This window comes from Amphiura filiformis, chromosome 1 (assembly GCF_039555335.1).
Source record: "Amphiura filiformis chromosome 1, Afil_fr2py, whole genome shotgun sequence".
Classification (NCBI taxonomy): Eukaryota; Metazoa; Echinodermata; class Ophiuroidea; order Amphilepidida; family Amphiuridae; genus Amphiura; species Amphiura filiformis.
The window spans coordinates 46716868-46738675 of NC_092628.1; the positions used below are offsets into that span (position 1 = coordinate 46716868).

The 21808-nt window shown below is 38.0% G+C and overlaps 1 protein-coding gene across 1 annotated transcript in view; it reads left to right on the forward strand.

The window, feature by feature from the left end:
* The window catches only part of LOC140147929 (DNA-directed RNA polymerase I subunit RPA1-like), a 41444-nt gene extending 21510 nt beyond the window's left edge, over positions 1–19934 (forward strand). Inside the window, 15 exon segments of the mRNA XM_072169727.1 lie at positions 270–470; positions 1052–1150; positions 1711–1905; positions 4001–4194; positions 5083–5332; positions 5888–5982; positions 7243–7457; positions 7460–7589; positions 8486–8775; positions 9800–9939; positions 13368–13448; positions 15170–15322; positions 15896–16006; positions 17900–18092; positions 19057–19934. Coding sequence (XP_072025828.1) covers positions 270–470; positions 1052–1150; positions 1711–1905; positions 4001–4194; positions 5083–5332; positions 5888–5982; positions 7243–7457; positions 7460–7589; positions 8486–8775; positions 9800–9939; positions 13368–13448; positions 15170–15322; positions 15896–16006; positions 17900–18092; positions 19057–19160 — 2451 coding nt within the window. The 3' untranslated portion in view covers positions 19161–19934.
* The last annotated feature ends 1874 nt before the right edge of the window (positions 19935–21808 follow it).

A 21808-nucleotide genomic window follows, 5' to 3' on the forward strand; every position in this document is an offset into this window, starting at 1 on the left:
AGATTAAGCTCATGTCTTCTATTGGGGGTGTATGGATTTCAACTGGAATAGCCCAATTTTCAAGAAACGATGTCATATTTCAAAAAAGTTTGGGAATACTTAGCTTTGATACAGCAATGCAAATTGTAAACCAAGACAAAAAACCAAAAAGTTGCTTTTGGCTATCTAAATAATATCTAACTTTTTTATAACATTTTGTTGTTGTGAGAGATTAGGCCTACATAATGTGCTTATATAATGCATTGTAATAATTGTTTCACATTATCCAGGTAAACTGTATGCAGATCTCATGTCTCCTAGGCCAGATAGAACTTGAAGGCAGGCGTCCATCTCTTATGATAAGTGGACGTTCGTTGCCATCGTTTCTACCATACGATGTGTCACCAAGAGCAGGTGGTTATGTTGATGGCCGGTTTCTGACAGGCATACGCCCACAGGAGTATTTCTTCCATTGCATGGCTGGACGAGAAGTAAGTGTTGGATGGATAGAAATAAAACTTTCATGCTACATTTTGTTCTTGTTATAGTGTGCTTTAAGGGCTTAGTCACCCACCTGTGCACAGTATTTATGTGGGACCTGAGAGCACATCAGGCACACCGAATTGCATTCTGAATATGAGAAATGTCATTCTGATATCAAATAATTTTGATTTTTTGAAATTGGCAATATAATACAAATTTTATGGCAGAGTATTAAAAGGACTGTGTTAAACGTCAATTTTTAATAATTTGCTGATGTGATGGTCTATTTTAATCAGAATGAATTATGTGATAGCCGTTGCTCTATCTCAACACTGATATAGAACAACGGCTAGTTTTGAAAGTTTTGAAATTGGGCCCCAAAATATGTCTTTTTACATTAAAGGCTCGATAGAAGACCAAGAATATGACAGACAATGTTCTTCCACTCACATGTAAAAATGTTTCATTTTTCTCATTTTGTGACCAAACTTTGAATTTGATGATAGCACAGAAGTAGTTACCAATAGCGATGCTTAACCATTTATATATCCTTGCACCCATGTTTTGATTTTAACCTTTTATTGATTAGGGTCTTGTGGATACTGCAGTGAAGACTAGTAGGAGTGGTTATCTGCAACGCTGCATCATCAAGCATTTAGAGGGACTGGTTGTCAACTATGATCTTACGGTAAGGATAGATGGAGTAATTTAGCCAAATTTGGTTTTGAAATGGATGCATTTGTCCATTTCTGAACAATATATTCTGTAATAAAGCCTGAAAAAGGTACGCTTTGTACCGAACATTTGCTAAAGTATATACTGTTTCATGTTTCCGTTTGTATTATCTGGATGAGACACAAATACATGCAGGTCATGTGTGTCATGCTCACCATGTTTGTTTATGAATTATATCTTTAATAATCCTTAACTTACACAACATAACATGACATCATTTTTGATTATGTGGATGTGGTTTTTGAGAGACTTCTCAAAACAGCAAGTAAGATTGCAATTATCAATATTATGTGTAGGGTCTGTTGACAAGAACACATATATCTACTTAATAATACCCATTGGTGCCAACTGTTACTATTACTGCTATTGCTAGCAGTAACCAAAATTCTGCAAGAAGTCAGTGTTTGCTGCCAGGATTATGTAAAGTTCTGTGCAGTATGTCAACATAAAATTTTGCCATGAAATTTCAAAGAAAGTTTATGTTCCACACCATATTTTTTTGTATCGTTGCAGGTTCGAGACAGTGACAAAAGTATAGTGCAGTTCATGTACGGAGAGGACGCACTGGACATTCTTAAGACGCCATTTCTAAATAAGAATCAGTTCCCATTTCTTGTACAAAACAAAGAGGTGTTAATGCAGCACCATGTACTACACAACACTGGGAGTGGTGTGGACACAAAAGCAGCTGATAAAATGAACAAAAAGGTATGTATTTGGGTGGTGTTCCACATGGATCAATCCTTAGACATTAAGAGAATAAAGGAATTGGTTTTAGCCCCTGGAGTGTATCTATCGTCTCATATAACACGGGCGACATCATTATTTAATTCGCCGAGTTGTTTTACGCCAAAAATAGTGATGTCGCCCGTGTTATATGAGACGATAGATACACGACAGCGGCTAAAACAATACCTTTATTCTCATTCTTAAACACTTCAATTCAAATAGAAATATCAACAAAAGTCAAAATTTTAATCAAATTAAATCCTACATTTTAAAAGGAACTACCTAGGGCTTAAAATTGATCAGTCCTGTTGTTGCTATGCGACTCCGATTGGTTCAAATAGCGAACACGCGTATCGCGTTGATGCACACGCGCTGACCCGTGTGATATCGTGTCATATCACACGGGTAAAGAACCAATGAGATTGCAGGAACGTTCTCAAGTGTTTAAGAATAGAGTATACTCTTTTACAGCTAGCAACTAGTATTGATTTTCAGTATTTTGTACTGATTTTGCTGAAAAATACTGAAAAAGTACTGAAGAATAATGAAAATGGTAAAGAATACTGTCAATATGGTTAAACAAATTCATCAGGATTGGTAGAGTAAACTCATTAATCAAAGTTCTTGATATCTGATCCAGAAATTGCACTTATTTTGTGTACGTTTCAGCAACACTGTTGCCTTTGTCAACACTTGATGATGAGTGATTCCTACTGGCAACCAACGCTAGATGTATCTCCAGCGTAGGTCTTGGTGTTGCCAGTTGATTTTCCATCTGGGGATTTTCTTGAACCCAGTTCTAGAAACTCATCAAAAATGTGTGAGAGTTGATGCTGCCCGTCGTCTCTGTTCATGGTGGTGCCCCTCCTCTTTCTAATTTCTATAGCCTCCTTTATCCAGCGTGTGAATCGTTCTTGTTCCGTGCCAATGATCTCAGCGTCCCCCCATCCAATAACATGATTTTTGTCCACTACGTGATCTGTTATTGCTGACTTGTTAACTGTTGTAAGGGATTCTTTTCTACCTGCTCTGGTGACTACTGTGCTGTTGACCTTCTCCACTTCCTTTCTGTGTTCTTCGAGCCGCGTTCCAAATTTTCTCCCAGTCTCCCCTATGTAAGACAGATCACAGTTCAAACAGGGGATCTTGTAAACAGCCTGGGTCAAGTTGTTGGGATCACGCTTGTCTTTTGGGTGAACCAGTTCTCTGCGGAGCGTGTTGTGTGGCTTCATTGCGGTTGAAGGAGGCTATAGATATGGAGGAGGCTATAGAAATTAGAAAGAGGAGGGGCACCACCATGAACAGATACGACGGGCAGTATCAACTCTCACACATTTTTGATGAGTTTCTAGAACTGGGTTCAAGAAAATCCCCAGGTGGAAAAACAACTGGCAAAACCAAGACCTACGCTGGAGATACATCTAGCGTCGGTTGAGAGTCGGAACCACTCATCATCAAGTGTTGACAAAGGCAACAGTGTTGCTGAAACGTACACAAAGTAAGTGCAATTTCTGGATCAGATATCAAGAACTTTGATTAATGAATACTGTAAATACTTTTGTTCATTAAAGTGAGAAAATACTGTTTTATTTTACCATACAAAACATTCTTCCTGCGAAACTACATACACACAGACTCGTTGGTCGGGTACCTGTCACACACATGGCTTGCTATCCCCTGTCTTTTGGTTGGCACACAAGGGGTTGGTGGTTCAAAACTGCGGTGGATAACTTTTTCTTCATCTTCTTTCTTCCAGCTTTGCTTCCCCTTAGGCAAAAAGCAAGAAAGGGTTTTAGTCTTGAGAACACTAAAAAGTGTCTTAGAAGGTTGACAGCTCTACTCTTTTTAACTGTTTCTGCTGTCCTGCTGAAATTGACTGATATCATTTGATATCATAATGTCGAGGGTTGAAAACCAGAAACCGTAACTCACAAAGGAAGGAATCCTTTGTGAGTTAAGCCTTTTCTGGCTCTCAACCCCCGATGTGATCTTTGATATCATAAGTATCCAAATTTATGCACACAAAACTGATCTGCCTCAATATCATGACTCTGTGACTTGTATTTTGTACCAGGTGACACGATGGCGACGCAAGCATATAGGACTCCCAAAGATACACAGGGACTCAGCATTTCTGCATTTCTCTCGCGACAGACTGCCTACTCTTGCCGAGATTTACAGAGACACAGAAGATGACGTGAATAGTGTGTATTTGAGAGCTAAGGAAGAGTTGGTTAAGGAATGGCGAGAAAGAGAAGATACACAAGAGTAAGTGAGAATAGAACGATAGATGAGGTGACATTCAGTCGGTATAGGACACGTGACATACAAGGGTGATGAAACTACTAGGCTGACAGCCCATTCAAAAAGTGTAAAGTGTGCTGAGGCTTGTGGATCAACGTCTAGGCGTTGTGCCTGTGCGTAGCGCACTATAAATCACTGCGCTTTTTTTTTTTTTTTTTTTTTTTTTTCAAAATAGATAGATAGATAGATAGAAAAACAACATACATGCAGCAAGGTACTTTGTCGCACCTCAACGGTTTTAGAATAACATAATTTTGCTTTGACACCACATAACACATTTAGAAATACAGAATTGCAGATTCATTTAGAATTCATTTACATTAAGAATTGTTTGTGAAGATTTAATGATTACATGTTAACCCAATGGCAACGTCAAAAATGTCGATATCACATAAAAATCACATCTAAAAAAGGTGTTTGTTACCTCTCCTCTAGGAATCCTATTAATTTTGGGTTCTTACTTGGTAACCTATATATGTTTGGTGTGCAGAAATAAATGAAGGAGAATCTCTACTCTCCATACCATCCTGTATAATGATACCATCAGGCTTGGAAAGAAATTTGTGGGTATTCAGGTTGCATTGTGTAGCTCGTAGATGCTGTGGCATGAAGTGCTTTCAATTTTTCACCCAATCTGCAAGTGTCGCCAAAACGCAGTGATTTGGTTTCAAATGCATTCCAAGCAAAACACAAATATTCCAAAATTTTCCTCCACAACTGAACAAATATGGCTGAGATTCTCATTTTATTCTGTTGTCTGATCTCAAGCCACTCGTGTAGTTATGAATTGCCTCCGATTACCTGCTCACTGATATTGTTAATCAATTTTTTAACATTTTAATCTTGCCGTAGGTATATGAAGAACAAAGAGAGATGCCCAGACCCAGCACACTGTCAGCTACGTCCTGACCAACACTATGGTGCGATATCAGAGAAGCTTGGAAGTATCATAAAAGAATATCTTGGGGACAATGAGACCACCCTTGAAGGCACTTCCGAGGGTGGGGAAGCTGTTGCAGAACAGTTCCAAAGCTTACTTTTTGCCAAATATAGGAGATCACTTTGTGAGCCAGGGGAAGCAGTTGGTCTACTGGCAGCACAGGTAAAAACAAACTAATTGTCTTCTCATTGGATATGCCCACTAGTTCTACTTGAGTGATAGGACTGTTGATTTACTATTCAGTATACATGAATGACAACATTTCATTGGTTAATACTAATAGCCAAATAATATAATTGGAGAATAAACGAGGGAATTTCTTACTATCCATGTTTGATTTCATAGTGACAGATTCGAACCATGTGTGCTGGCGACGCAACCAAGTAAACAATTCATTTCTGCCACTGCAAAATCAAACATGGCGTTACACCTAACTGGAGACACACTATAGTCTAAATCTGTTGGGGATTGAGCGTGCATCCCACTGTAGGGACTGGTTTTGAATATATTTGTGTGACCAACTTTGAACATGTCTACTGTGATGGCCACTGTCATCCACTATAGGGCAGGTCTGATATTTTGAATACTGGATGACAGCCGGGATAAAATATTGGACCTGCCTATCCTCTATCACACCATAAAGAATACAATCGTTTTATTCTCATTCTTAACTGAGTCTTTATCATTGATTAGTGTTTGTCTTCTTTTTATACCCAGTCTATAGGAGAGCCGTCCACTCAGATGACATTGAACACATTCCATTTTGCTGGTCGTGGTGAAATGAACGTGACTCTTGGTATACCTAGATTAAGGTAAGCATTGGGCTTGTGAACTTGTTTATGAGCTTTCTGTGTTACTTGTTAATATTTGAGTGACTATATTTGAGTTTTTGTCATTTTTGCCAGTTTAAACAAGGCAGAAACTGGCCAAAACAGGTCAGGTTTTTGCCAGTTATTGCCACTTTTCCGGCAAAAACCGAACCCTGCAAAGAGGGCTAGGTACTTCCAGACCCCATATTGCCTTGTTTGTAATGCTATGGGAAATATACCATATTGGCTTGTGACAATGGAGACCTAATTAGGGTATATCCATCCAGCATATATATTGTATTGGCAAAGACTCAAATGATAATTGGAATTGGATAATTGAAAAGCACTAACATTAAGCAGAATAAAGGTTTGTTTTTAAAATCCTGCCAAAACACTTTTTTTTTCTCATTTTTAGTAGAAATTATACAGCAAAATAATCAAAAAGTCCATAAAAAATTAACCAATCATTCAGGGGAAAAAGCCCACAAAAATGCATGTATACCACATTTCATTTTCAAGCTCCTGTGACACCAGAGATAAACCTTCTTTTTTGTTGCACCTCACAAAGTTTGTTGGTTGCATGATAAACTAGCTGATCTCAGCTATCTGTCTCATCTCAAGTTGAGAGCAATGCCATGTTGGATTTTGCAGTGGCAGATTTGAATCGGCGCGATTGCGTCGCCAGCGTGCAAGCAAATCGCCCTTCTACTCGTGTGTATACACCCACGGTATTAGGTTAGCAGATTCAAATCAGTGCGTTTCTGCGGTTGTGTTGCCAGTGTACGAACAAATCACAAATCACCCTTCTACTTGTGTATATACGCCCCTCGGTATTAGATTAGCACGCGCGATTCGAATCTGCCACTGCAAAATCTAACATGGAGTTACTCTCAACTAAAAACAACAATACACTGTACCATACCATGGAAACATGACATGTTGCCCATGGGGATCAACGCTAAGTGAGCAAACAATGTCGCCAGGTCTGAACGCTGTACCGGCGTCAGCTAAATTCGAGTACGCTTAGAAGGCAGAGGCATGGAAAATTCCAATCTGTTTATTTATTAATCTATGCATTGTACATTATTTTGCCCTCCATGGACGAATTCAGACTCTGCTAGTGAGTCTAACCTGTTGACCAGTTTCAAAAATCTACAATTGTGCTGGACTTAGAGGACTGACTTAAATACTTTTCATACAACATTTTTGCTCAAAACAAAAAGACTGTTTGTATAATTGAATTTCATATCCATTGATTTTCAGAGAGATTTTGATGGTGGCTAGTCAGAACATCAAGACACCCAGCATGTCCGTACCTTTCCTAAACACTGCCCTCGCTCACAAGAAGTCAACACGCCTCAAGAAGCAGCTCACCAAGGTAACGCTCCATCAAGTCCTGGAGGATATGCATGTTTACGAAACCTACCAGATATCGTCTCAGTTCGAACAGTTCCGTGTGTATCGCATTCGTCTGAATTTTTACCTCACAAGGAGTACAAAGATGAGCTTTACACAAATCCTGCGGCGGTGGTGGCGTATGTGGAAGCAACTTTTATCAAGAAATTGCTGGAATTGATTAAAAAGAGACAGAAGGATTTGTTGAAGATGAGGTTAGAGAAAGCAACAGTAGGCTATTCCAGTTGAAATTTATACACCTATCGACAGCATGACCTTAGTCTTTCACACAGGGAGTGTGAATTTCAAATGGGGTTACCTGAATGGGTGGCTCCATTGGAAATCTATACCCCCTGTGTGGAAGATTAAGGTCATGTCTTCCATAAGGGGTGTATGGATTTGAAACGGAATAGTCCAATTTTGATTTTGACATGGCTAAATCCTAAACTTTTAGTTTGAACTGGCTATGCAGGCCAAACAATGCATTTTAGGGCATTCTATTTTTTGTATGCTGTGACAATAGCAAGCCCCTAGACTTGTACAAAGACTAATTTAGATTGATTTCAGGTTATATATATTTTAATTTTTGGAAAACACATTTTAATTTTTGGAAAACACATTTTCTAAGCTCTTTTAATCAATAAAATTATCAAAATATACAAGTATGTAATATATTAAAATTATGAGCAAACTCAAGATTTTGAGTGATCAGACTTGTTCTATTAAGTCTTTGTATTTTATTTTTGTGACTGCAAAATTGCATGTTTTTTGCACATTTTCCCTTAAATAAAAAAATGAAAAAAATTGACTTTTATTGTCAGTTTTTTCTGGCATCAGGAGTAAACAATACTGCAAACAATAAGACAGGTCCTTCAAGTACATAAAAATTGCTCTCAATCTGGCAATTCATACCATGTCCAGGTTGGTTTAGTTTTCTCTTGATTGTCTTGGTCGTATAAAATAAGGTAATTAGCACTAGTCTGAAAAGATTTGGGTTTTTTTTTAGATTAATTAGCTGGATTACAGAGAAATTAGTACAGTAGGACTAGAAATGAAGTATGTACATATTTTATTAAATGACAATTTTTTTAAATTTCTCATTTTACACCAGACTTGTAGATTCCAAAAAATCAGCAGCCATGGCAAGACAAGTGCAGTCTGGCTCAGATGATGTACCAGAAAACGCCACCCCTTCAGGTGGTAGTGAAAATGACAACGAAGCACAGCCAGCAGCCAACAAAAACCAGCCACCTGAAGACCTAGATGAGGACTCTATGTCAGGTGATGATGAGGGCGCTGATGCAGATGCGTCGACTACCAAGTACAGACAAAAACACCAGGAGGAGCAGGAATATGAGGAGGAAGAAGGGCAGGAAGGAGACGCTGGGGGTAATTCATCAGGTGAAAGTTGTTCTTTCATGTATTGTTTTGTTATATAGAGCTTATTATTGTAAGGTTTTTTGCAGACAAGTCAGCTCCATCTAGCTCGAGATACTCTAGCTAAAATAAAGAAGAAACCCGCCCTGGAACCCGCCCTACTCATTATTTCATTGTACTTATTGCAATTTGCTATAACACATTACGTGAGGACGTAGTCAGTGGATAAGAAACTGACAGCGGAGGATACGTGGACACGCCGATTTTTAGTTGTCAATCATGAATGCCGCAACGTTTTAGCATTTTACTGCATGGCATTCCGCAAGCACCATGACAAATTATGCCGTATTTTTCCAAAGATCATCTCATATGAAGTAAGCTGAATGCGATCTCTACTTTTGTAACATTCCGATCGCTTTTGATCACCTATTATCGGCGAATTTGCTTGAAAACATGTGAGTTCATGTTGTGTAAACATAATTAGCATGGACACAAATGAAATTACGATGCAATACAATGCAATTTGAATGCGCAGCAGATCTATAGAAATAAGGCTGCCCGCTTTTAGGTAGAATTGGCTTGTGTCTGGCTCAATCGGCAAGGCGTTTCAGCTAACTTGAAATTCCCCGCATATTGTTGTTATTACCTGTATGATACCCTGAGGAACTGATCATGGCTGCAATGGTTTATTGTGGTATGTATAGGGTGTGTGCTTCATTTATTTATCTTCCTCCTCCCTCCCTCCTCCTCCTCCCTCCCTCCCTCCTCCCTCCCTCCCTCTCCCCTCCCTCCCTCTCCCCCTCTCCCCTCTCTCCTCCCTCCCTCCCTCCCTCCTTCCCTCCTTCCCTCCCTCCCTCTTGTGTAATGCTTCGTTCTCTCGTGCTCTCTTTCTTCCTTTTCCTATTCTGTTGCATCATTTTGTTTTGTTCTTCCATACTTTTCTTTTTTGACTTTCCTTTCTACATTTTTCTTAATTATCTTTTCATTTGATTTAATTATTAGGTAATTAATATATCTTATTAATTTATTTGTTTTCTATAACAAACAGAAGAGGATGAGAACACTAATCAGGAAGCAGATATGGAGGAAGACGACCTGGATAGATCTGTAGAGAATGATGGCAGCCCAGCAAAGTCCATGAAGAAAGCAAGGAGAGTGCAAGAATCTGAGAAAGGAGAGAGGGTACAGGTAAGTTCAGTTGTAGTAACTACAAATTTTGAACGTTTGAGGACTTGTTCTCAAGTTGTAGGCAGTGCCAAAAACATGACTTGAAGTGTAAAATGTTGTCATTATTATATGTCGCCAAATATTAATATTGACAATAATTATTGGATTTGCTTGACCTCTCCATATATTCATACATTGTTCACCTTTGTTTTCATATCATATTTTGTGGTGAAAAGTCATTACAAATGTGTAATTTGCAATCATTTGTAGAGCACAAATTTCTTCGTTCCGGCGGCTAAGTATAGATGATGGCGATCGGTGAAATGGATTGTGGGATATCTTGCTTACTCACGGATAAACTTGTGCCAGGCGTATTGCTATCGGTGCTTGTGCTAGGCGTATCGCTATTGGTGCTTGTGCTAGGGATATTGGTGTCGGTGCTTGTGTCCGGCGTATCGCTATTGGTGCTTGTGCTAGGGATATTGGTATTGGTGCTTGTGCCAGGCGTATCGCTATCGGTGCTTGTATCGCTATTGGTGCTTGTGCTAGGGATATTGGTGTCGGTGCTTGTGTCCGGCGTATCGCTATTGGTGCTTGTGCTAGGCATATTGGTATTGATGCTTGTGTCAGGCTTATCGCTATTGGTGCTTGTGCTAGGTGTATTTGGTATCAGTACTTGTGTCAGGTGTATCGCTATTGGTGCTTGTGCCAGGCGTATCGCTATTGGTGCTTGTGCTAGGCGTATTGGTATCGGTGCTTGTGTCAGGCGTATCGCTATTGGTGTTTGTGCTAGGCGTATTGGTATCGGTGATTATGTCAGGCATATCGCTATTGGTGTTTGTGCTTGGCGTATTGGTATTGGTGCTTGTACTAGGCGTATCGCTATTGGTGCTTGTGCTAGGTGTATTGGTATTGGTGCTTGTGCTAGGCATATTGGTATCGGTGCTTGTGTCAGGCGTATCGCTATTGGTGCTTGTGCTAGGGATATTGGTATTGGTGCTTGTGCCAGGCGTATCGCTATTGTTGCTTGTGCTAGGGATATTGGTATTGGTGCTTGTGCCAGGCGTATCGCTATTGGTGCTTGTGCTAGGTGTATTGGTATTGGTGCTTGTGCCAGGCGTATCGCTATTGGTGCTTGTGCTAGGCGTATTGGTATTGGTGCTTGTGCTAGCCGTATCGCTATTGGTGCTTGTGCCAGCCGTATCGCTATTGGTGCTTGTGCTAGGGATATTGGTATTGGTGCTTGTGCCAGGCGTATCGCTATTGTTGCTTGTGCTAGGGATATTGGTATTGGTGCTTGTGCCAGGCGTATTGGTGCTTGTGCTAGGTGTATTGGTATTGGTGCTTGTGTCAGGCGTATCGCTATTGGTGCTTGTGCTAGGGATATTGGTATTGGTGCTTGTGCCAGGCGTATCGCTATTGTTGCTTGTGCTAGGGATATTGGTATTGGTGCTTGTGCCAGGCGTATCGCTATTGGTGCTTGTGCTAGGTGTATTGGTATTGGTGCTTGTGCCAGGCGTATCGCTATTGGTGCTTGTGCTAGGCATATTGGTGTCAGTGCTTGTGCCAGCCGTATCGCTATTGGTGCTTGTGCTAGGCATATTGATATCGGTGCTTGTGCTAGGCATATCCGTGGCCATTGCAAATAGGTCTTTCTCGTAGGTTGGCCACAATAGTTTTGCGGTTTCCTCAGACCATTCATCCACAAATTGTTTTCGGACTGTGTAGGTTTGGGCATGTTGGGTGGAGTCGGGGCAATCCTTTGGTACTTCTTTGGTTGATTTTAGATTTTTGACCTTCATCGCTGCCAACAAGACCATTCTCTCCTTGGTGAAGTTGACAAGGTCATTGACCTTTAATGAAAATGAAGGAAAATTACAATGTCATAAAAGTTACAATGTCATAAAAGTTGTTTTTTAGACACGAGACTATTTGAAATTGAAACACTTTTTTACTTCACCTCCTTAAAAGATATTTTCAGAATCACCATTAGGTAGTTGGGTAACACAAATCAAATAGTTTTTGGTTGAGGCCTAATTATTGACTTACGGCGTAAATGCATTCTGACACTTTGCTGGACACACTTCTGTGCTCAAACTTGTTTCTAATATGTGACATGATCAAGGGGAATGAGTCACATGTCGGCAATTTTCAATTAGACGTTTTGTGCATCATTTTCTGTCAGTTTACAAATGCTACATTTTGATGCAAACCCCATTATAATCAGACATTTGGTTACCGAGTTATGGGCAATTTACCAATGGCTAAAAACAATATAAAACAAAAGAATTTGAGCACTGTTTTTGCCAATATCTCAAAAACAATATTAGCGACATCCGACTCATTCCCCTTGATCATGTCACATATGCCACCCACTCCCGGCCACAGATGCATGTTATAAACTCCTTACAAGTGTCCTGCAATGCGAAAATATAGAAACATGTTATAAACAGACAAACTGAAGCAGCATAAAAATTGTAATAAATGATAATAAGCATACCAATATTACAGTGAATTAATAATGCAGGTAGTAACAACTCTTTGAATCACATAGCAACTCTGCTGACAGAAACGAAACATAGCAGACAATTACCGGCAAAATGCACAATACTGTCACACCCTGAGCCAAGGGACTGTGCGAATTCAATAAAGTCAATAAAAACACAGACCGTACACAAAACTGTAAAATAGCAGAAGAAACAGAAAAAACGGGCAAGGAGCCTGTTTCACAACAAATGTCACTCAGATCACGGTCCAAATTAGTGTCAATAAATAGAATTTGGCCCTCACATTCTTCCAATAGTCTTTTTTGGAAACTCAAAGACTTTTACATGTACAGTCTCTCATATCGCACCGATGATACTCAAAATGATGCAACCAGAATTTGGTTTTGACTTGCGTGAATCTGAAGAGATTCTTGCAGATTTTTTGAGCCTATACTTTAAGTAAATGGGGAGAATCGTAAAATGCTGTTGCCAGAATCCATTCTCACAGATTTTTTGAGCCTACACACTAAGTAAATGGGGGATAATCTACAGATTCTTGTAAAATTCTGTTTCCAGAATCCAAGTAGATTCCCGCAAGGTGAAACTATATTCAACCCCAGTTGTTTTTTCTAGCCAATTCCCTTGAGGAGAATTTAAGCAGTTGCATGTTGCAGACTAACCCAAAGCGAAATTTATAACCTTCCTTTGAAAATCTCCAAAATATAGTAGCTCTACTATCAAGGACAATGGCTAATGCATCTCTCAGACATTCATGCCACGGCAAGCTGCATGATGTATCAGCCAATGAAAAGCCCTGATTGTGTCCGTTTGTCAGCAATGCGTGTGCGTCACAAGGCAAGCGGCATAACCGTATGAAACCAGCATGTGGGCAATGAAGATAACTGATACTAATTACTCTAAATTACTGAGTGATAATTTCTCTCATCTTCTTTCTTCTTTTAGGCGGTTGTTAACTTCAGTTCAGCCATAACTGGTTATGATTTTGATACAGATCAACAATTATGGTGTGAATTTACACTCAAAGTAAGTAGAATATTTAAAAAAAGTTTAAGGAACAATTATTTTCATATTTGAAACAAAATTACAATCACTATCTCTGAAAATTATATACTGAGTTCTCTGGGTTGATAGGATGAATAAATTTTAATCTTACCCAGAGCAGCCAGCGCACATAAACATTGAAAAAAAACAACCCAGTGCATCTGGCCGGATTCAAACCGGCGACCAAGGTTTGAATCTGGCCAGATGCACTGGGTTTTTACTCTGGGTAATGATTAAAATTTGTTAATCACTATCGCTGCAGGTTAGTTTTGCATATAAAAAATGATTGGGCTATTCCAGTTGAAATCCATACACCCCCTATGGAAGATATGACCTTAATCTCCCACGGGTGTGTAGATTTTAAATGGGGCCACCCATTTAGGTAACCGTATTTGAAATTCACGCTCCATGTGTGAAAGATTAAGAACATTTCTTATTGAATGAAACCTTGGAATATATCTTTTTTGTACCTTTGATAGTCTATTGTGCAAATAAACACCTGCAAAGAGTAGGTTGCCATACCCACAATTTGGTAGCCCAATTCAGCGACTTTTGAAGATTTTGCCCGCGACTTTCGACAAATTCTTATTCCATAGGAACAAATTTTTCAGAAAGAAAATTGGCAACTTTTCAAAAACTATTTCCCACAACATCCGGTAGTTTCCTGTCCCATAGAAACCAATGGTTAATTTTGATTATTCAAACCGTGATTCAGGCTGAAATTTTTGGCAACCCTGTATAGAGATCAATATTCTAAATAAGTTGTAGCTTATTGAACTGTCTTTTCCTTGCTGTCTATATTTAGCTGGTTACTGATGGGTGCACACCAGTAAATAGCCCCCATTGACTTTCTGTACAAACAGGGTCCAGGAAAACATCATTTTCTTAACTCCAGAGCGACTCAGTTCTTCAAAACTTACCCTTTCTGCAAGTCGAAGGTCAGATGAAGTCATCCATTGTAGAAATTATATACGAAGTACAGCATTTTTTTCCAGAAAAATGCCGACTAGATCACCCTATAGCCCATACAGCTTACACCACCTCACGAATAGCTTGGTGTTTCTTAAAGTTTAGCCAAATATTCATAAAAAGTCGTATCCTGCTCATTTTTCACAGACACTCTATTTCCCAGGCCTAAATGAGGATTAAATATGAATCAGGGCCTAATAGTTGGGTTTTAAGCATTTTCTAATGTATTTAATTAAGTCGTATTGCATGTTTCCTTGTTTGAAACACTGATTTTCTTCTCCCAGGGTGTAGGAGACTTGTATTTACTGGTGTGAACTCTGATATCCGATATGTGCTAAATAATTAATTTTAGAAAAGTAATGATTGTTGAAAGAGTTGCCGCATCGAAAAAAAAAAGTGACAGGAGACTCACAATCAACTTTCATTAGCCTAAACATTTTTTTGCATTTTCATCCTTAGCCCCATGAGAACTACCTGCCTATTGGTCAAAAAAGAAGTTTTCATTATCAATTGCACCAGTCAGCAACATTGTTAGAATAATTTCACCAAACAAAAAAATTGGGATGAATTATTTGCAAAGCTCCATTCTGATTAGTGATTAAAATGAAGATATCACGTAATTGACCAATCAGAGGCAATGTTAGATCGGCAGGTAGTGCTCAGGGGGTTATGATATTTATTAGTCTTTGATAGTTCAAAAATGTATTCATTTTGCCAATCACATCCCTTTGCAGTTTGATATATCCAACGCCAGATTGGATATGGCATCTCTAATAGAGGGCGCTGTTCAGAATGCAGTTGTACGCCAGGCTCCAGGAATCAGTCGATGCTTTATTGCAGACTCGGAGGAAGGCAAGGAACTTCGTACTGAAGGAGTAAATGTACAGGTAAGTGAAAGCTTAAATATATCGAGGGTTGAGAACCAAAAAGCGTTTAACTCACAATGAAAATCATTGTGAGTTTTAAAGGGACATTTCGTGATCCACAGCTTCAACTCAGATTTTCATACCACCGGAAGCCTCTGGCTGCATAATGTGTTTGTGCAAAAAATTTCTTGCCGATTCATTGTTTGACAAAAAATATGACCTGAAGGCTCATGTCAGTTATTAAAGCATCGGTTTTGTTTCACTTATTGACATCTATTGTATTCAGGGTATCCAATTTTATGCATAGGCATAGATCCCGGGGATGAGGTGGAAAAATATTTTGTCGGGGATTTAGCCATTTTAGGCCCAAAAGTGCACTTCGTGCAAATATATTCCACTTTTGCACCATATTTCAACAGTTTAGCTTCAAAATTTTAGCTGAAAAATTTTTGCACGCTTCGCGCACATTTGTACCATAAACTTATTCTGTCGCTAAAAGTTGCTGGATTCACTTTACTTCAAGGCCCCACCCCCCACGTCAAAAAGAAATCTACGCCACTGATTCTATGATATTATTTTGTTGATTTCTTTCAGGAGTTATACAAGTTTGATCATCTTCTAGATCTTCCTAAAGTGTATACAAATGACATACATGCAATGGCGAGGACATACGGGATTGAAGCCGCCAATCGGGTTATTATTAAGGTGAGAACTGTTATCAAGGATTCTAGAATACAGATACTATAGGGTAAGCCAATCACGGGCAGAGTATCAGGGCTGGACATTTTACAATGGTGTGTACTTCTGATGACGAGCCTGTAATATTTGGTGTGTGGCATTTTGACCCTCATAGTATTTCTAATTTCAATTTGTTATTATAAATATGTCCCACATGCCGCACCACTTATAAATAAAATAATATGGGGACTTGCCACTTCATCCTCATTCAGTTAGTACTCAACCATTTGATATGTAACACCCAAAATTTGTTTGTATGTTTGTGCATTAGTAGGTTTGGTCAGGGTAACCAATTTTGTAGTTCTCAAAAACAAAAAAACAAACACATACAAAAAACCTCTTTGTTTGGCAATGTGCATTTTAAGGTTAAATACAATTTATTTTCAAGGCTTGATTCCAGAGGGGCGTAAGTTAATAATGGAAACAGCCATGCAGAAAAGAATGAACTCACGCGTATAATAGTGTATCAATCTGAACTAGGGCCACGGACAAACCGCTGCTCGTGAGTCATCCTATATGTTGCAGGGATAGGGAAGGGCGACCATGATAGGACCATATGGGCTGATGGGGGGTGATTGTGGGCAGCCGCTTTTCTGCAATTTTCCTTTGGATTTTCTAAATTTTCAATTTTTAAAATTATCCTGGATGATATCTGTCGTGAAATAAATCAATGCTTCTATAGGCTATAATAGGTCTAGTATGCCTATTTATACCTGATGATGCTATATATATAGGCCTACAACAATAACTACAACAACAGTAACAAAACCAACAACCAATATTTTGTTAATCTAATTTGTAAAAATATATTCATAGGCCGCGCCTATTAGACTACTATAGTCTACAAATTCCTGAATTATATAATGAAAAAAAAAACGGGCAAAAACAATCAATCGCTGCAGTCTGAAAGAAAGAAACAAACAAGAAAAAAAGAAAAAAGTGAGAGAAAATAAAATAAAATAGATGGAATGGACCACATAGGGACTCGAACACGCACTGCAAAGTTTTCCAGCTCAAAACTATAGTATTAAATAGTCGAACGTGAGTCCGACGCTACTAACCGATTGAGCTACTGAGTGACCTGTGAAATGGATTGATCTCAAACTGACTATTATGGAATAGTGCATACCAGGCTCTTATGATAAACAATCTCACCACCGCTGTAAATGTCGGAGGTATCGATGGCGAAAAACCTCGATTTTTGCAAAAGTAGCTTAAATTTGGAGTGAAATTCAAATGGTAAAGGGATCGACATACTTTTGAGAAATAATGTAGGCAGTTAGAAATCAAAATTAACGCTCCACAATCCAGATATCGATAATGTAACATAACAGTGTTTTGTGGTACAAGATTCTCAAAAATTGTTCCCAAAAACGGGCTAATAAAATTTAATCGGTACTGTATTTGCTTCTTCCCCATGGCAACATTATTTCTTTGGTCGATTTGTAGTACAATACAAAAAGGAGAAAACAATCACTCGGGCGTGGTTTTATACGGAGCGAATATTTGAAAAAACTGCATGGAACGTGTTTTTGATCTTGTGAACATGGTGCGTAAAAATGATTTAAACGAAGGATTTTCAAACGGATTCTAAAAATTTGTATAAACACACAAAAATAATGTTAAGATACATCTATGCACCAACATTTGACTCACTGCGATATTTGATTGCTGAGAAAACGCGGTTTTAGAGAACAACTTTATACGTCTTTTATACGTTTTTTATACGTTTCTTCGTGTAACCTTAATTGAATCCCTTTAAAACTACCTTCTCAGGGAATAGCTTACAAGTGAATAACAACTTTACCTCCTAAAGGCATAATTTTTTTCACTTGTTCCTACTAATTCTTTTGTTTTTAGGAAATCAAAGACGTCTTCAAAGTCTATGGCATCCATGTTGACCCTCGGCATCTGTCTCTTGTAGCAGATTACATGACCTTTGAAGGCTGCTATAAACCTTTCAACCGTATCGGTTTGGAGTCGAATTCATCACCCTTGCAGAAGATGAGTTTTGAGAGTACCATGCATTTTTTGAAAGATGCTACTTTACAAGGTAGGTTAAACATACAATCCAACCATTTTTATCCAGCCATGATGGGACCAAGCATTGTCCAGATAAGTGAAAAATCCGGATAAGTGAATTATGTGTAATTCTGCATTGAATGTGAAGTGCAAAATATAGACCACTTGACATCACTTTTTATCAACAAAGGCGAGGGACTCGTCTATCGATATGCTTGAACGAGCCGCTACACTGTTCAATGGCTTTCTTGTACTATATGAAATGTGGCGGGCGATTTAAAATGCATGTGCCCTTAGCAAACTACGGTGCATACGCACACTGCAGGGCAAAGAACAATGGAAATTGCTATAATTTGTGCGCATACTGCTGGGCAATGACGTCACATGCCAATTGGTCTATACCTCAATATGTATTTTCCAAATGGACTGGTGATCTCGGTTTGAACGGCCTGAAAAATGTGTTGGCCGTCGACAGCATAGTAGGATATCAAAAAAAGTTGGAATTTTGTAAAATCAACGACTTGAAGGCTGTAAATATCTATAAGAAGGCAATTTCTGATGTATTATCACAGGCATTATCATGAACAGTCGCTATTTTTTAATATTGTGAAATATTTTGGTTTTGATGTCGTTTCTAGAAAAATGAGTTTACAATGTGGTTCTTATAAAAATAAAGTTTACAAAACTAACTACTGTTATAGTACTTTTACTCTCGCCAAATCAGTGACGTCAGTGTGCTGAAGCAGCTGTTTCGCATATCTATGCGGCATCTTGAAATGTGTGTGTATGTACACCATTGCTTGCACATTGAAGCTGATATCACTGACTTGCTGAGAGTACTAGTACTCTGTTTAATATGCAAGTCTTGAGGTTTACAGGTATTAAGCAATGCAAGATACAAAGTAAACCCAATTTGATACCTGTAGTTTGTAGACGTAAGAATTTGTTATCTTTAACCTCAAAGTAATCAAGTCTTTTCTATTGTGATATTTCAGGTACATACGACAAGCTGAGATCACCTTCTGCAAGATTAGTAGTGGGTCGTGTAGTATATGGCGGAACAGGATGCTTTGATCTAGTGCAACCAGCAGTTTATTGAAAATTGTATAAATTAATTGCTTCTCAGAAAACATGTTGTTAACCAAGGGGTTTACAAGGGGTGGGTTTCGCCAAACAAAAGGTCCCTTTTTGTGAATTTACAATAAAATGTGACCCCAAAATGTCCCACGTTGGAAAACAAAATAATATAAGGTACATTTGTTTAATTTAAAATGTTCAAAAAGCCACTAAGGCAACAAAAAAAATCCCCTGTTTTATGGGTGGACAGACAGACTTTTGAAGTAGGGTCATTCGGTTTAATATTGCTCTAAAATATCGCCAAAATCTGGAAAAAATCTGATGAACTTTTGCAAAAATATATTGAAAATATTCTGATTTTTTCCCAAAAATGTCCAAAATCAATCAATATGACAACAACAAAAAAAAGGCTGATTTTTCATGCATCTTTTTAGCAAGATTTTTTTTAAATCTTCCAAAATGCTAAATCTGAGTTGGTCTGGGTTGGTTTTTTTTATCACTTAAACTAAGATTCTGTGATCATAATATTATTTAGTGCTATATTTTCCTGGTATTTGGAGTAGGATCATGCAGCATAATATATTTCTGTGAATCATTTGTAAAATCCAAGTATTTTCATAAAGCAAATTAGTATCACTTAGTGCAGTAATATCAATATCTATTTCATAAAATGAAATAAAAAAAACTTTCTTCAACTATTAAATGGCAAATGTTATTGGCTTTTTGTTACTGCATGCATCAATAAAGTCCCAACTTCCTTACACTCATGTAAATTCACATAAGCGCATGCATTACGCACATACAGTGAGCCAAAAACTTAAGGTACCAGTTGTGTTCACCTCCTGTATATCCTAAACAAAGACAAATATGTCATAATTGGAACCAGTAGCCAAAGGCTGCATCTTTTAGCACAAATTTAAGACCCTTTTGTTGCAAATGTTCAAGAAATAAACACACGGCGATCCCAAAACCCAAGGAAGATACCAATTTAAAAGTTGCAGTTTGCTGCATTAAATGCCCTATTGATTTGTACACAAAGCGTTTGTGAACAAGAGAACTAGCGCTGGGCTTCCATTGATTAGCACGTTAAAACTAGGCTCGTGCTTTCATTGATTAGAACACAAAACTGCAACTTTCAATTTCGTTTCTTCATTAGGTTTTTAGATCACCGTTTCTTTAATTCTTAACCAATTTCAACAAATAAGGTCTTAAATCAGAGCTAAAGATTACAGGTATTGACTGCTTGCTTTAATTTTGACATATTTGTCTTTATTTAGGATGTATCGGGGCGAACATAACTGGTACCTTAATTCTTTGGCTTACTGTAGGTGCTATGCCTCAACTGTGTGCACACCATTCAGTATTTCAATCCATGATGTCTTTGCCATTTATAAATTGAACAAAGTATAGACTGAAGGAAGTTTTTGTTCAGCATTGTTTGACCAAAAATATCACAATAAAGAATTGTATTATCATTAATTCTGTTCAGTGAACCTATAACTGAGCATGATATTGTCAGCCTGCTATGCTTTTTGCCAAAGTCAGTTTTTGTAATTTTGAGAACAAAGTACAAAATATGGTTCAAGCATGTATTTAAATATATTTATTCACCAATCTTTGCACAAGAACAAATGATGATGATACAAATGAAAAGGAATGATCCAAAATAATTAGGGTGATTACTTAACCGATGCATGCTTGAACCACATTTTGTTCTTTGTTCTCAAAATTACAAAAAATGACTTGGGCAATTATCGCAGCAGGCTGACGATATAGTAAACCTATTAAAGAAACAAATAACAACTTGGTATAGAGCTTATACCAGGGCTGGATTTACCACAGGGCCAAGTGGGCCCAGACCCATGGCCATAATCTTGAGTGGGCCGAAATTGAAGCCTGTGTATGTTTGATTTTGGCAAAATTAATCTCATATTTGACCATTTCAGCTTAAAAAGTGCAAATTTTTGCACTTCACAAATTTGTTCCAATTTCAACCATATTTTATTTTGACAATTTTATCTTTATATGGCAAAATTTATTGCACACTTTCCCCGCATTTGAACCATATTTCAATACCCAGGGGCTAGCAAATGTTAAATCTGCCCCTGGCTTGTGGAAAACACCAAATGTAGCAGAAATTTAACTTTTCTTAAGGGATCTGGAATGAGCGTTTTGAGCATTTCGACAGTATTTTTTGTGGGACATGAGAGCACATCAGACATATCGAATTGCATTCTGAATACGAAGAATGTCTTTCGGATATCAAATAATTTTCATTTTTTGAAATTCACGATATAATACAAATTTTATGACAAATTATTAAAATTGGATATTTTTCACATTTTCGATATATAACAGTCCTCGAAGTAAATTTTATAAATCTAATGATATATTCTTAATGTATATGTAGCTGGGAGGAAAAGCCGATGATCAATTGAAAATTGTGACCTTTCATATTGAAGATATGGATTCTTTCCCAAAAAGACCCAATTTTTTTTTTTATTTTTTCAATATATCTTCAATACGGTCAAAATTTTCAATTGATCGTCGGCTTTTCATCCCACCTACATACACTTTTAAGTATAAATCATCAGATTTATAAAGTTTACTTCGAGTACTGTTAAATATCAAAAATATCAATTTTAATCATTTGTCATAAAATGTGTATTA